The 14,101-nt window shown below is 39.4% G+C and overlaps 2 protein-coding genes across 3 annotated transcripts; one reads left to right on the top strand and one right to left on the bottom strand.

The window, feature by feature from the left end:
* Positions 1-107: 107 nt before the first annotated feature.
* Positions 108-6,346, bottom strand: LOC140953219 (uncharacterized). The gene is made up of 10 exons (XM_073402718.1): positions 5,972-6,346; positions 5,749-5,856; positions 5,013-5,209; positions 4,006-4,061; positions 3,457-3,592; positions 3,154-3,275; positions 2,602-2,705; positions 2,000-2,165; positions 1,388-1,834; positions 108-664 (listed from the first exon to the last, which is right to left on the bottom strand). The coding sequence occupies exons 1-10, from the start codon at positions 6,197-6,199 to the stop codon at positions 108-110; spliced, it is 2,121 nt and encodes a 706-aa protein (XP_073258819.1). The 5' UTR covers positions 6,200-6,346.
* A 470-nt stretch (positions 6,347-6,816) lies between these two features.
* LOC140951760 (SWI/SNF-related matrix-associated actin-dependent regulator of chromatin subfamily B member 1-like) lies at positions 6,817-13,871 on the top strand. 2 transcript variants are annotated; one of them, XM_073401090.1, is made up of 5 exons: positions 6,817-7,380; positions 10,493-10,620; positions 11,316-11,488; positions 12,254-12,576; positions 13,577-13,871. In XM_073401090.1, exons 1-5 carry the CDS (start codon positions 6,842-6,844, stop codon positions 13,614-13,616), a joined length of 1,203 nt encoding a protein of 400 aa, XP_073257191.1. In that variant the 5' UTR covers positions 6,817-6,841; the 3' UTR covers positions 13,617-13,871. The 2 variants fall into 2 exon arrangements, with proteins under 2 accessions (XP_073257191.1, XP_073257192.1); XM_073401091.1 differs by lacking the exon at positions 6,817-7,380 and adding an exon at positions 8,481-8,977.
* Positions 13,872-14,101: the final 230 nt, after the last annotated feature.

Raw genomic sequence — 14,101 nt, 5'->3', positions numbered from 1 at the left:
ACTATAACCACAAACAGACAAAACAAAAGCGGAGCGCCCACACTTTTCCTGGCTTACTATGACAACAAAGTTTCAATGAAAGTTAACTGCTAACTTTGCTTTACATCCTATTGAAATCTCACTTGTTTCCTCTCCATGTTACCAACCGTAGTACTTCCCTTTCTAAGTGCCCCTCTCAGGTTCTGGTTTCGAATTAAGCTAGTGTGCGCTTTTCCTTTTCCTTTGCAAGCTCTTAAATTGTTTAAGCCAAACTCGTGCAGTTTTTCAACTTGTTTTGCTTTAGGATACCTTCGAGAGCTTTCCCTTGTTGTTGAGAGTTTTAGTGGTCTTGTTTTTGCACTATTCTGCAAAGCAAGGTTCACTAAGTATGGCTTATAGGTCCTTGTTTCTTGCGGTTCAAGGTCACTCCCAGATCTTTCTTGACCAGCGGACTCGTCAACTTGCGCACTCGCAGTGGGTCTGGTTTCCTTAAGGTCTACTTGAGGGGAACACATTCTTTCCCTGGAGAAGAGATTCAACTGTCGCGAAGGCACTGTATTTTTAACAGACTTCTCTGTTGTGGGTGGGCTCGGGGTTAGAGTGTTGAGATATACAGGAATTGAAGGCAGGTTGGCCGACGAGGGTGCCTGGTCCTTAGCCTTGGGAGGTGGGATGACATCTGGCACTGGAAAGAATAAAATTATTTCTTCATAAAGATGCAATAGGTTACTTAAGTGGCTGCACATGATCGAGTAAACTGCATGGAAATGACTAAGGATATCCTAAATAACTGCAACCTTCATTTGGGGGGTTGGTTGAAAGAACCTAGTTCATTCAGTTAACGAAAGATTTCACAATTACTTTCGTTTTTTATGGTTAAGCTATGTGACTGCATGAAATCTTGCCCCGCCACGGGACGACCTGTTGCCGCATTTGAACAAGTTTCATTCGTGCCAATGTTGTGACAGAGTTGGACTGTAAAAGCCAGCGAATACCTTTGACTTGCGTCAAGATTAACTTTGCACAACTGTAAGCCACTTCCCACGGTCGACATCAACTTCACTCTGCCTTTGACGCTAACCTTTTGTTTTTTCACCCCTTACGAAAGGTAATGACGGCCTTTACCACCTAAGACCATATGGCAAGGCCGGAGTATAATCTTTACCACTAGGAGTATATGCAAAGGCGAGTGGCAAAGATGATATACGATGCGGTACATTTTCTCAACCAATCGGGAGATTACCCGGAAAGCACTGCGACTGCTGGCACACGTAATATTGTGTTTTTAGGCGCGATAACCACCACCCATTCCCTTAAGTCCTATTTGGTTATCGGATCATCTGCGTCTGAGAGCTTCACCGGAGTACCATGAAACTACGCGCACTAAAGGTTACTTGACATGTCTCACCTGCGGGTGTAACGCTAGCACTGCCTTTGGACGAAAGGTTTGTTACGTACTTCCATACCCTTTGCGTTCCATCCCCGCGGAAGTCACTCTTCGTCTGCCCAGTCTTCTGTGACCCCTGTAGTGCCTTGTTCATAATGACATAAGTTTCGCGACAAAGATTAGTGGGTCTGCTCTGGTAACCAGTCTCAGTGAGGATCTGCGCTACTTTCACGGCCAGTTCTCGTTTCTTTGGCAACTTTGGTTGAGATGTTGGGGTAAAACTTCGAGGGCATGGCGTCGTACTTCGAGGTGGTTCAACTGCCGGTGTCTCTCCCATTGGGCTTTCGATTCTAATGGAATCCAGTGCAGGGGACTTTGACGCAAGTCTAGGGTCCCTTTTGTGTAGAAGCTTGGCGGTGGTGTGGGGTTCCGGTGTGTTACCCGAGGAGGACCAGCCATGTTTAGGAACTGAAAAGGAAGTGATAATGTACCAGATATAAGTTGCTTGAAGCTAACTATGCATTTTATTACCCACAATCCGAAAACTGATTCCAAAACTATATATTGCAAAATAAAGAGGTAATATACAGTGAGAAGATATGCCAATTTAATTTAGTTTTCTTGCATTTTTACCTGGTGTTTTTGCCGCACTGTAACACTCAGCTTGTTTAACAGCAACAGGAGGCTCGGCTGTCGATGAAAACGTCTTCTCTTCCAGAGCTTTCTCGACTTCCTTTTGAATGGACGTCAGCGTCATACGTTTTTTGTCTAGCTTGCTTTGACCCGTGACTGACAGAGTCTTCGGAAAATAAAATGCATTAAACAGCGTCAAGATCTTACTCGAAAAAGGGAAATTCTAAGCCTCCAACGAGAAGCAAATTACGACTCTTCCTGAATTCCTTATTAGCCACTTGCGAGATACCCTACCACTCTTCTTGAAAAAAAAAAAAAATAATAAAAATGAAAAAAAAAAAAATATATATATATATATATATATATGAATATGATAAGCGGCCTATCACGTTCAAACGATATGTTTGCCTTAATTATTATTTCATTGTGATATTACTTCACACACAAGAAACGAGGGTGCTGAGGGTCCTTACTATTTTTTACATACAATCCTGGAAGTGTTTCTTATCTTTTGCAATCGGTACTTCTCCTACCCCGTTTGACAATTTGTTCTATTTTTGTGATCCTCGTTCAGCCATTTTGGTCAAATAAACCACCCTTACCTTACTCCCTTCACCAGATAACCAAGAATGACCTAAAACTTGAGCCATGGTGACTCTTTTTCTGGGATCCCAGGTGAGTATACAGCGAATCATGTGCTGACACTCTGAAAGAAAAAAAAAATGCTTATTATGCTAGTGAAGGCTCGACTACAATCTCTGAAGTCGTATAGGCTTGACTCCCCAGATGACCGAGAAAAAGGTTTGCAGAAAATTGCAAAAACAGTTGGTGGTCTGGAAACTTTCCTTTTGAGACTTAAATTAATGTTAGTGAAGGATCGACTACGATCTCTGGAGTCGTATAGGCTTGACTTCATCGATGAGTTGACCGAGAGAAAGGTTTGATCTAGGCTTCCTCTCGACCTTCGTATTAACCTACAAAATTGCTGTCACTAGCCTACGCCAGAGATGACCTACATAGTCAATAGTAACAATGTTCCTATCACGACTATTTCAAAATAAGGGACTATCTACTACCACCAATACCACTACTACTACCACCACCACCACCACCACCACCACCAGTTTTTGTCTATGTTGAATGACTATTAATACCTGGTGAACACAGGTTTCCAGCAGGAAAAGCTAGTTTTCTCCTAGTCTGTGCTATAAGCGAGTGAAGACTACTGTCGTTGAAAGGCAATCGCCCGCATACCAATGCATATAGAATTACTCCCCTGAAAAGTAAAAAGCGTAGAGTTTGTTACCAAATATCGCTAGAACGAGTAAAAGAAAGTCACTAAGAATCACAGCGCAGATGGTAGAAATGAAGGTTTTCAAGAAATAAAGGTGGCTCTTTTTTTCAACATTCTTCATAATTCACATAACTTTCAAGTTCAAAAAAGCTTGTCTACTAACAGGCTCCACACGTCAGCACATTTTCCGTCATATTTCTGCGCCTGCAGTATCTCAGGTGCTGCGTAAGCGTACGACCCACAGAAAGTAGACAACAACTTGCACTTGTTAGTAGGATAACGCGTTGCGAAGCCAAAATCTGTTTAAAGACAGATTAAGCTATGGTTAGTCAAAAAGAAATAGAGGATGTTACATGGCCGCGCGAGAATACGAATTTTATCTTCGAGTGCTGAAAGTATCTCTCATGAGTGAGCTAAGCGAGCAAGTGAGAGAGACAGTGAGAGATACTTTCAGCACGAGAAGATAAAATTCGTATCCCCAAGCGGCCATGTAATGTTTTGTTTATTTTATAGATTTTGATGAAATTCCTACATAAAACACAACTTCTTAAAATTTATTTTCGAAACAGCAAAATAGTGCAATTAAAGAGAGAGAGAACGCTCGGGCTCTACGGGTTGCCAAAAGACAAGCAGCTAGCGCTCTGGGAAAGAGTTTTGACGCACAGGGGGAAGTAACCAAAATATTAATCATGATTCCTACTCTGGAATTTACCTGACACTTTGACAATGTTGTCCTTATCAAGTAGAATATTCTCGCATTTAAGATCCCTGCAAGAGATAAACGATAAGTACTTGTTTTTTCAATGCTAATGGAGTCGTTCGATAAAATTTCGTTCAGAGCTGTTGCTCTCAAATGATTTGCTCCTCCTCCTCTCCTATAACTTTCTTAGGCTTGTGATTTGAAATTCTGATTCTACTTATTATGGGTTAGTCACACGCAAATATTAAGTCGGTCAAACCGCGGTTCGTGAAGCGAGGTTGAAACAAATTTCCGCGAATGCAGTGAATTCTGCTCTGTAGTAGGACACATGGCTCACGTCATCAAAAGTTGTTAATTGTTTTTAACGAAAGGAATTGCCGATCAAGTAAGACCTGGTTGGACTATTTAACAATTATTCCTCGAGCCCGAATTGGCTCTGAGTCAATAGCCATGAGGCCGAAGGCCGAATGGGCTATTGACTCCGAGGCCATGAGGGCGAGAGGAATAATTGTTTTAGTAAAATCCAACTAGTTGGTAAAAAATATCGAGACAAAACAACTTTAGCTAGTTAAAGTAAGACTTTAATCCTTTTTTGCCGCCAAAAAGCGCGCGCTTTTCGCTACTAGTAGGCTATAACATATAGAGTAGTAGTAGCTCAACCAATCAGAACGCAGCATTGATAATAGACGACTACTTGGATTTTACTAAAATTAGATATCTCCGGGTATGTTCCTCGAGGCTCTTCGTTTGCTAGACACCATACACCGTACGTTTTCCAGTGCTTTAAACTGTATAACTAGACGCAGCCAAAAATCGGGCGCTTTCCGCTACTAATGGGCTATAACATATAGCCTAGTAGTAGCTCAACCAATCAGAACGCAGCATTGATAATAGACCTCTAGTTGGATTTTACTAAAAAAGTAAAGCAATCCTTCAACGCTTGTGCGCACCAAAAAAGGGGGGATGCAACGCTTTAAATGCAACACAAATGCTATACTAGTCTATTACTTGCATCTGACCTGTGAACTACATTTCTCCTGTGACAGTGTGCCACTCCCTCAGCAAGCTGCCTGAAAAAATTTTTAGCCAGCTCTTCTCCAATTCCTATTCCTCTTCTTGTCCTGGCGTTTATGTAATCTAATAAGTCTCCTTTGGAAGCATACTCCATCACAAGGAATATTTTAGTGTCCGTGTGGAACGTTTCGTAAAGTTGAATCTACAGAGAGAGATTGAGCCGTAAGTGAAATTTTACCCTGAATCAGAACAGTGAGAGTATCAGCGAACACTAGATGAGCGCAGTTCGATCTAGCAAAATCGCTTAGTCACTTCACCCTAATTCTGGTACTTTATCTCTCCTTGCCCTTACTGATCAAATACCCTTTAGAAATTGCAAGACAACTACAACGAAACGAGGTCGGATATCGAATTGAACAACATTCCTCAGCAAAAGCAAGGTATAGGTTTAATTTGCAAAAAGCCAGCATGCCATGATTAGGAGCTCCTTTCTCGAAAGTCTAAGTAACTTTCCCGATCCGGCCCAATGCCAAATATTAAAATCAGAATCTGAAGAATTAAAAGCTATCAATTCATTTTGTTTTGTCAGCTCGTGGTTTTAATATATTTTCTGCAAAACTATCGAAACCTCGATCTTGAAATGAATAAAACAAAAAAAATTCTAGCCCGGCAATAACTGATACTTTCGAATTGAACGAATCCCAGAAACCCTTTTATTATTTCGTCTAAGAAATTATTTACCACGTTATGATGTCTGCAAGTAGCATTAAGAGAGTCAATCTCACGCGGCATAAACTTCGACAGATACTCCGACGGTGCTTTCTTCCTACAAATTAATTTAATTGCCACCTGATAAAAGAAAAGTATGACAAGATTTTTCCACAGACGAAAACAAAAATTTCAAGGGAATAACAATAAAACAAAGAACGCAAAAAATAAAACAAAAAGCGTGCTAGATTCGTACCATATTGTGTCCTTTTTCCACCAGATCCTCTGCTAGCCTCTTGTCCTTTTCAAGTTTGTTTTCCATTACATAAGCCAGCTTGACCTTGGCGTACGCCCCTGTTCCTAGGACCGTTTTAGTCAACTTGTACCCTCTTCTCTCGCAATCAACCTCTTCTAAAGTCATTGAGGAACGAAGTCCTACAAAAGCTGAATCTCGCACATTGCTCACAGGCCGACTAGAATTCATCTGTAAAAAATGACCCACGACTTATATCCTTTTTTGATCTAAGAATTTCTTGCAGCTCACGGTTCCAAGAAAAAATATGTACCAACAAGAGTCAAACATGAAAGCGCCAAAATCAACAGATGCTCGTAAATTTTTTTGATATTTAGAATCACGAGAATAGATATGTCCCATAAACCAAATTTTCTTGCGAGCTTTCTTTTGTGACGTACATTCTTGTAAGCTTGCGCGCTCATTCCGTTCATTTCTTGATTCTTTCGTTCTTATTTAGAATGCCCTTATTCCGCTTTCGGGCTTTCCCTATTTTTTTTTTCAACAAAATCATTCCTATTCTAATCAACTGGACAACCGGGAAAAAAATGTCCACTCCCAACAAGAAATCCTTCTAATTATTTTATTGACTCGCTTCGCTAATGGCAGAGTTTTTACGATTATTTTGTAGAAAAATTCATTCTGTTTTGTTTTTGAAGCATAGAAGCCTTATTCTATACATCTCCAAATATTTTTGATTCAGTACGTGTTCAACTCCAAGAAATCAGAACATCAACCAAAGTCACTAAATATCGTGTTTCCCACGGTAAAACCTCGCGCGAAAGTTTTGATCATTTGATTGGCTTTGAATCACACGAGGAGCGTGGAGTAAAAATGGCGAACGAAACCCTCCAAGTGAAAAGGCGAAACCCAGCTATTTTTCAGTTAAGAGCAGGAGGCGAGTTTTACATGATCGGTAGTGAAGTTGGCCATCAAATGGGCCTGATGAAAGGAGCTTTGTACAAGAAATTCCCTTCTCTCTGGCGCCGTCCACCGACCATTGAAGAACGAAGAATTTTGTTGTCGTTGAATGTGGGTTACAACAGCATGTCCAACTCAAACATAATGCTTGTGAAGGAAGGAGAAATTGAGAAAATTTTTAAAGGTTTTGGGGAGAAGTTCATGGAAAAGCTTCCCTGCTCTCCCGTGACTGCCGGTGATCGGGGGTTGAAGGATTTTTCTCCGCGCTGTAGGCGACCAAACTTTACAGGACCGGTTCATTTTCCTGCAAACTGCTCAAGGGATATTCTCAACTCATCCGTTCAGCATCTTAATGCGGTTTCTTATCAGACGAAGGCATGCACTAAATTTTGCAGCAAGTTTAGTTGGAGGGCTCGAGAAGAACTGAGGAAAAAGATTCTTCCAAGCTTGAGGTAAAATAATCTTTCATCCTAAAACTTTGTATTTTTTTGCGGACACACTTTCAACAAAATTTGAATATAAAATCTTGTAAGAGGGTAATCTTACTTAACTTCCACTGCAAATTGTGAAAGTTAAAAACTACCCATCGTTTTACTCTTTTGTGTAGGAAAACAATGCCAAGTATTATTTTTTTAGCCATGAAACAAGCTATAAGCTTGTGTATAAACTGTTAAGCTTAAATGTTTGTGCGATAAATCGCAAGATTTCTACGAACCACATGTAGGCGGTTTCTTCGCCGTTACTGCAATTTCCTCCAAATGGCTCATAACTCGTTTCATTTTATCTCATCACTGGTTGTTCAAGATGCACTGAATAAATGTTGAATTTAAAGCTAAGTTACTAACACTGACATGATACGTTTGATGCATAAAACCCAAAATAGACTGACCCGCGTGTCCGCGGAAGCCATTGGCAAACTGACCAAGTTTGTCGGTTTCACCATATAGAACCCATTTGTCAACAGTTCACTTTGAACAAACTATTTTACCAAGGCCGTCTCACTCTGACAAGTTGATCGCTTTCAGTGAAAAGTAAAAAATCAATGTTTATACCCCATTAGCTCCCGTGAATTTCACTATGGGGATTTTCTTCTCCTTTTTACTATAAACTTGAGATTAATTCAGTGAACAGAAAAACGAAAACGACTCAATTTCCCTCCAGAGCATTTTACTATTACCCGCTGCATTTACATCACCTATGAACAACAGTAACTTTAAACCTTTTTTAGCTTTGGTTTAATAGACAGGCCTTGTAGGTTTTTTTGATTTAATTCTGACGGTTTTGGCCAACTTTACCAGTTTAGCAAAAAGCATGATTTCTTGATGTTCTGATTAAGTTGAGTCAAACTTTCACTCATTTTTACTCAAATAATTTTTTTCATTACTCAAGAATTAGCGATAGTTTGGCGTTGCATTATTTAAACGCTTTACAGTCCGTCTTTCAGCTTCTTTCGGACAACTTTCGGACTCTGTTTTTTGCATGTTTTTGAAACAAGCAAAGTTTTTTGGCGCGAGTCGCGCGAGCCTGGAAACGATTAGTCAGCTTGCCAAGAACTGTGGGTAAACGTGATTGAATGAAAGGCAAGATGGCGGTCCGAACGTACGGTCAAAAACCAGCTTCTTTTCAGCTCGGAGATGGCGACTCATACATGATAGGATCCGAAGTTGGAAACTTCCTGCGAATGTTTAGAGGCTCTTTATACAAAAAATACCCTTCGTTATGGCGAAGACTCGCCACTTTGGACGAACGAAAGCAAATCGTTCAACTAGGGCTTGGACACAGTAGCATCGCCACAAATGTAACCTTGTTAAAATCTTCCGAGGTGGAAGAAATCCTCGAAGGAAAGGACGAGAAATATAAAGTTTCTACGGAAACACCCGATGCAGCAGCTCGGGCCGTGAGTGGTAAAGCAAAACGTAGCAGCCAGCCAGCATGGGCACCACAAACTTTATTTTCTAGTAATTCTTTTCACTTGGATGCAGTACCTTGTTCTACAACTGTGAACAGGAATCGCATGGGACAAAAAAGGATTAAGACCTTCCCTACATGGTAATCTACTGGTACTTAAGACGATTTTTCTAGGATATGGAGTATTGACAGAATGCCTTGCCACTTAAAAAAAGACCTATGTTTATTGTTATTGTTATTAATTTCGACATACCATGTCGCTGGCTATGCAGAAAGTAGTCATTATGGCAGAGTATTCTGCAGTTAAACCAACTCCAAGCCAAGTTGCTTTTTAAAACACCATGTAATGTATGATTTACGTGTTGCTGGGCTTTCAGGTTGTTACACGCAATGGCAGAGTGCAAAGAAAGTCAATTTTACAGCTTGTTATTTGGGCAAGCTGTAGCTAGCATGTAGTAGACCAAAAGTCATTTCAATTAGCCCCCCAAAAATTTTGATGAGTACTGATTACAGTTTTTCTGTAAATTTGAATTCCCAAAAAAGCTTCACTTGCTCGCTGGACACTATTATTTTCTTTGTAAGCTGAATGGGATTCTAAACCATACAAGAATATTTTTGGTTGAGTAGTTTTGTGATACCAATGCAAAGCTATACTCTAAGAAAAATTGAAGAGAGCCCAGTGCTGAAATCTGTGAAATCCAGGGTAACCAACATATGAGCTCTATGAAAAAGCAGAGATTCCTTAGTCACACAAGAAAATAGTAAGATACCACGGATCTATGGGAGCTACTAGAGCACAGCCCTGCATGGCATGTTAAACAAATTCTTTTGCATAAGATACAGAAGAAAAGAGACTGATAGGAGACAAAATGACAGTAGAACCTCTGTGATACAAACAGTTCTCTTGGTACCAGGTCACTTGTCACTCTATAATCTACAACAACATTTCTTTAGGTCCTAAAGACGGTGAACTTTAAGCAACTGTGCTCCTTCAAAAAGGAGACCTCTTTACTGTACGCATTTAGCTTTGTACCCTTGGTGTCTGTTATTTATCAGATTTTTCTGTTGTATCAAGCCAAATAGTGTATGATTGATGTATTTTTCTTGTTTGTTGACTTCCCTCATTCATGATGGAACTCACATCAGTATGTCATAATACAGATAGGTGCATTTGTCAGAATAGGCTGTTTTACAGTTGCAGGCTTAGTGTCCTAGCCTTTGAGTGAATGTGAGGGTGAGGTTGGTCATATTTTGAAACAAGCCTCCTTTTCTGACAGAAAAAATTATGCTTAAAAAATAATAGTATAAGAAAAACATGACTTAGATAATAAAACAAGAAGGGCTGTACCAAGGCAAGGTCAACTCCAGCCTCATTTCCACCTGTAACTGTTAAGTGGTCTATTAAGCATTTCCCTAATTAAAGTTAACAGGAGTACACCTCTTCAGCTTATATGTATTGTTTTCCAACGTTAGATCATGAGATAATACTCAAGAGAACTCTTTCTTTCAAATGTAGTTATATTCACATATGTCTTGAAAAGATGAAGAGCAAATTCCCTTGAGACGTACATTGAGAAAAACAAAACATACAGGCTGAGGTGGTCTATTCAAGTTGTACTAATAACAACTCTTATTATATATTTCTTAATGTTTCAGTTATGATGATCACGACATGGCAGCTATCCATGAAGCTGCTAGTCAGCCTGAAGTGTTAGTCCCCATCAGGCTGGACATTGATATTGATGGACAAAAACTCAGAGACACATTCACATGGAACAAAAATGGTGTGTGTGCTTATGCTATTTACTTTTGATATTTCAAAGCAGAAATTTAGGTATCAGCAAGAAGGGGTTTCAATGAAAATTGAAGTAGCCAGCAGGTTTGAAAAGAGTAACCGACTATATCAACAAGGGGCCATTGGTCCCCTTTTTCTAGGGGGGAGGGAGGGGGTCTGGGCACATTCTGCCCAAGAAATTTTGAGATTTCAAAGCCCTAAAATGTGAGTTTCAGCGTTCTGGGAACTAAATGTGAGGACAAAAGAGAATAGATAATTGAACATAGTTTCTAATAATATTATTTCATAATCAACCTATAAAGCAGTATTTTACTGTCCACCTACCCATATGTATCAGTGCAATAAGACAAGTTCTAAATTAAGTCTTTTTTGTTCTCAGATAACAAATCAAGGTACCATCTGTCAGATTTGGGAATCTTCTTGAATTTATTTTAACCATTAAAGTATTAATTTTCACTGCGCAAAGGAAGGTTCTTGAGTTTCTTTGCTCTGGAAAATAGTAAGGAAGATCAAATTAAAATGAAAATAATAAACTGGTTGTTTTAGCTTTTAACTTCTGACTGAAAAATATTGTTTAGATCATGTTGTTTGTTTGTTTGTTTTTCTTGTTTTAAGTTGTACGTTGTTTTTTGGTTTAAAGTCACTGAAGATTAAGTGTTAAGTTTGGTTTGCCTTTCTTTGCAGAGACGTTAATCTCTCCAGAGGTGTTTGCTGAAGTGCTGTGTGATGACCTAGATCTGCCACCAGCATCATTTGTACCTGCTGTAGTGCAGGCCATCAGGCAGCAGATAAAACAGTTTGATTCAGATTCTGAAATAATGCTTGATCAACAAACAGATCAGAGAGTTATTATCAAGGTGGAGAGTCAACGAGATTCAGTAGTTAAACTTAACTTCTCAAACTGATTAATTATGTATAATACTCTTGTCTTCAAGATACCCACCATCTTCACATGTGCATTAGGATTGATGGGGTAAAAGTGATGTCACCTGGTATTTCAGGGGGAAGACAAGTGATAAAATTTACCAATACTCACAATCGTGGTGGGGTTTGTTCCTGTATGAGACAATGATGTTAGTCATGCAAAATGTACAGCTCAAGTTTCAACAAGTTTTACTGCATTATCGTGCATTGTGAAGACATCTAGGTTCACTGCTGCTTCCAAAAAAGAAACAATATGATCACTTACACAACCGTAATTTACTTCTTTAAGATGAAAAGTTCTCCATGTTCTGTTGTCTAAAATAAACAAAATCAACAACAATTTCTTGTATTTTTTCGAATTTTATCACTTGTTTGTTCCCTGAGAAACCATGTGGCATGGCTTTTATCCCATCGCATACAGTGATGGGGCATATTGTGAATAAGGTCTATTTGATTGTCTCATTTTGGTTGGGTACAAGTTGGCACTAAATGGTCTCTTACTTCCTTTCTTTTGGCACAAAATTTGAGATTTGAGGTAATTTTATCATGGGATAGATTTTTGCTCTTGGACCATCTTCATTTTTTTGAATAACTTGTGGGTTTCTTTAACCTGTATTAAATGGTCATCTTGGATTAAGTGGTCAGTAAGCCATACCCTAAGACTGTATTATGACTTTTTTGGTAATTTTCATCCACAGCTAAACATCCATGTTGGTAACATTTCATTGATGGATCAGTTTGAGTGGGATTTGTCAGAACCTCAAAACACGCCTGAACAGTTTGCACTGAGCCTTTGTTCTGATCTGGGTCTTGGTGGCGAGTTTGCCACAGCCATTGCTTATAGCATTCGTGGTCAGTTAAGTTGGCACTCTAAAACATATGCCTTCAGTGAGGCACCATTGCCAACTATTGAGTCACCCATTAGATCAGGTACAGATGTAGATAACTGGGGTCCATATCTTGAGACATTAACAGACGCTGAGATGGAAAAGAAGCTGCGTGACCAGGACAGAAATACCAGGTTAGTGCTTTCTGATATTTATTTTAAGGACAAAAATCTTAACTTTTTTGCACCTTGTTTTTCTTACTGGAGATCAATGACAAGCAATGAAACTAACTCTTCTTGTAGCACTATGGCAAGGGGTGTCTATGTAAGTTATTCATTAATTCTCATTGTAGATCTATTTGAAAAGTTGCTTTGTTTCATGGTTTATATTCTGAGGGAATAACTAAATTAGCCCGCAGGACCCCATGCTGTTTCACTGGCTGGGTGTTGACTGACATCATGCTGTAATCCGATGACTTATCTCACTCAGGCGTATGAGTAGCTGCTTTCTTTCTGTCCCTCCTTCTCTTGAGTCCTCGTCGGGACCTCAGTTCATTCATAAAGATGCCCAAACAGATTCACGGGCTTGTTGTCTGCTGAGGTGCAAAGGGGACACGGGGGATGATTTTCACCGCCTCTTCACTATGTCTTTGCTTTTCATTACTTCGTTTTTTAACATGTGAACTAATTAGCTGGGCAAAGATCTATGGTTTGTATTAGACGTTTAACAAACTGTCAGAGACCAAGAGAGTTAGATTGAGATTTAAGCACTGCTGGAGAAACTTTGTACAAATTCTCTTTCTCCTTTGGTGGGTCTAGCCCTAAGAGTGTCCAGCTCCTAATCTCTGAGTATGGTTTATATCACTGCCAAGTTAAATGCAAGGTCATGAGTTGTGTCGCTCATCTCATGACTTCATCACTCGCTTTGATAGTGTCCCTCGCGCCTTTGGCCCTTAGCAGTCGACTTTTGGCAAGTCCAGCTCATGAGAATACAGGGAATATATCATCCAAAATTTGCTGTATTGATTTCTAAACAACCTTTAGCATCACGAGAATTGCATGCAGTTTGTTATGGAGAACATGAATTTTGACTCTAGCGTGGTAACTTATATTATGGTACACTGCCTTGATTACACATGTAATTACACACTTATAATAAAGTGTGACATATTGCATTCTTTATTTCTTTTTTCAGGCGAATGCGACGTTTAGCTAACACTGCTCCTGTGTATTGAAAAGCGTTCAAAACCCACCAGAAAACAAATGTAAATAAATATGTGTGTAGTGTGCCCTCTTCTATGTAAATAAGTTAGTTGGAAAGTGTTTTGTTTGAAAAAAGTCAAAAACCTTAAGAAAAGAAAGAACTGTTGATATTTTCTGTTACTGGTGTAGTTATAAAGAGAAGTGATTGTACCAATGGAACACTGTAGATTTTAAAAGCTGTGGCAATGATTCTGAAGGGAAAACCTTAATAAAGACGACAAACTATGCATTGCCTTTGCCTTGTGCCTTGTGGCTTCTCCACTTATCACCCCTTATGAGTGCTCAAATTATCTATTGTGACTCAAAAGAAAAAATAAGAGACTGCTCACAGTCTACCTTTGATCCAATATAATTCTGCCAGCCAAACGTTGTGGAATTTGAAAAATCCTACTGAAAAGATACATTCTTGTTAAAAAGTTTCTGATGTTTTGTCCTTTGCTGTTTGTTTTTTGTTTAG

Source organism: Porites lutea, chromosome 11 (genome assembly GCF_958299795.1).
Source record: "Porites lutea chromosome 11, jaPorLute2.1, whole genome shotgun sequence".
Classification (NCBI taxonomy): Eukaryota; Metazoa; Cnidaria; class Anthozoa; order Scleractinia; family Poritidae; genus Porites; species Porites lutea.
The sequence above is the reverse complement of the archived record's forward strand: the minus strand, read 5'-3'. Positions and strand labels throughout refer to the sequence as shown.

Excerpts from the sequence above, each read along its gene's own strand:
- LOC140951760 (XM_073401090.1), top strand. The coding sequence starts at position 6,842 with ATGGCGAACGAAACCCTCCAAGTGAAAAGGCGAAACCCAGCTATTTTT. Across the intron at positions 11,489-12,253 it reads ATCAGAGAGTTATTATCAAG|CTAAACATCCATGTTGGTAA; the intron begins GTGGAGAGTCAA and ends TTTCATCCACAG. Across the intron at positions 12,577-13,576 it reads GACCAGGACAGAAATACCAG|GCGAATGCGACGTTTAGCTA; the intron begins GTTAGTGCTTTC and ends TTCTTTTTTCAG.
- LOC140953219 (XM_073402718.1), bottom strand. The coding sequence starts at position 6,199 with ATGAATTCTAGTCGGCCTGTGAGCAATGTGCGAGATTCAGCTTTTGTA. Across the intron at positions 5,857-5,971 it reads TGGAAAAAGGACACAATATG|GTGGCAATTAAATTAATTTG; the intron begins GTACGAATCTAG and ends TTCTTTTATCAG. Across the intron at positions 1,835-1,999 it reads CAGTGCGGCAAAAACACCAG|TTCCTAAACATGGCTGGTCC; the intron begins GTAAAAATGCAA and ends CTTCCTTTTCAG.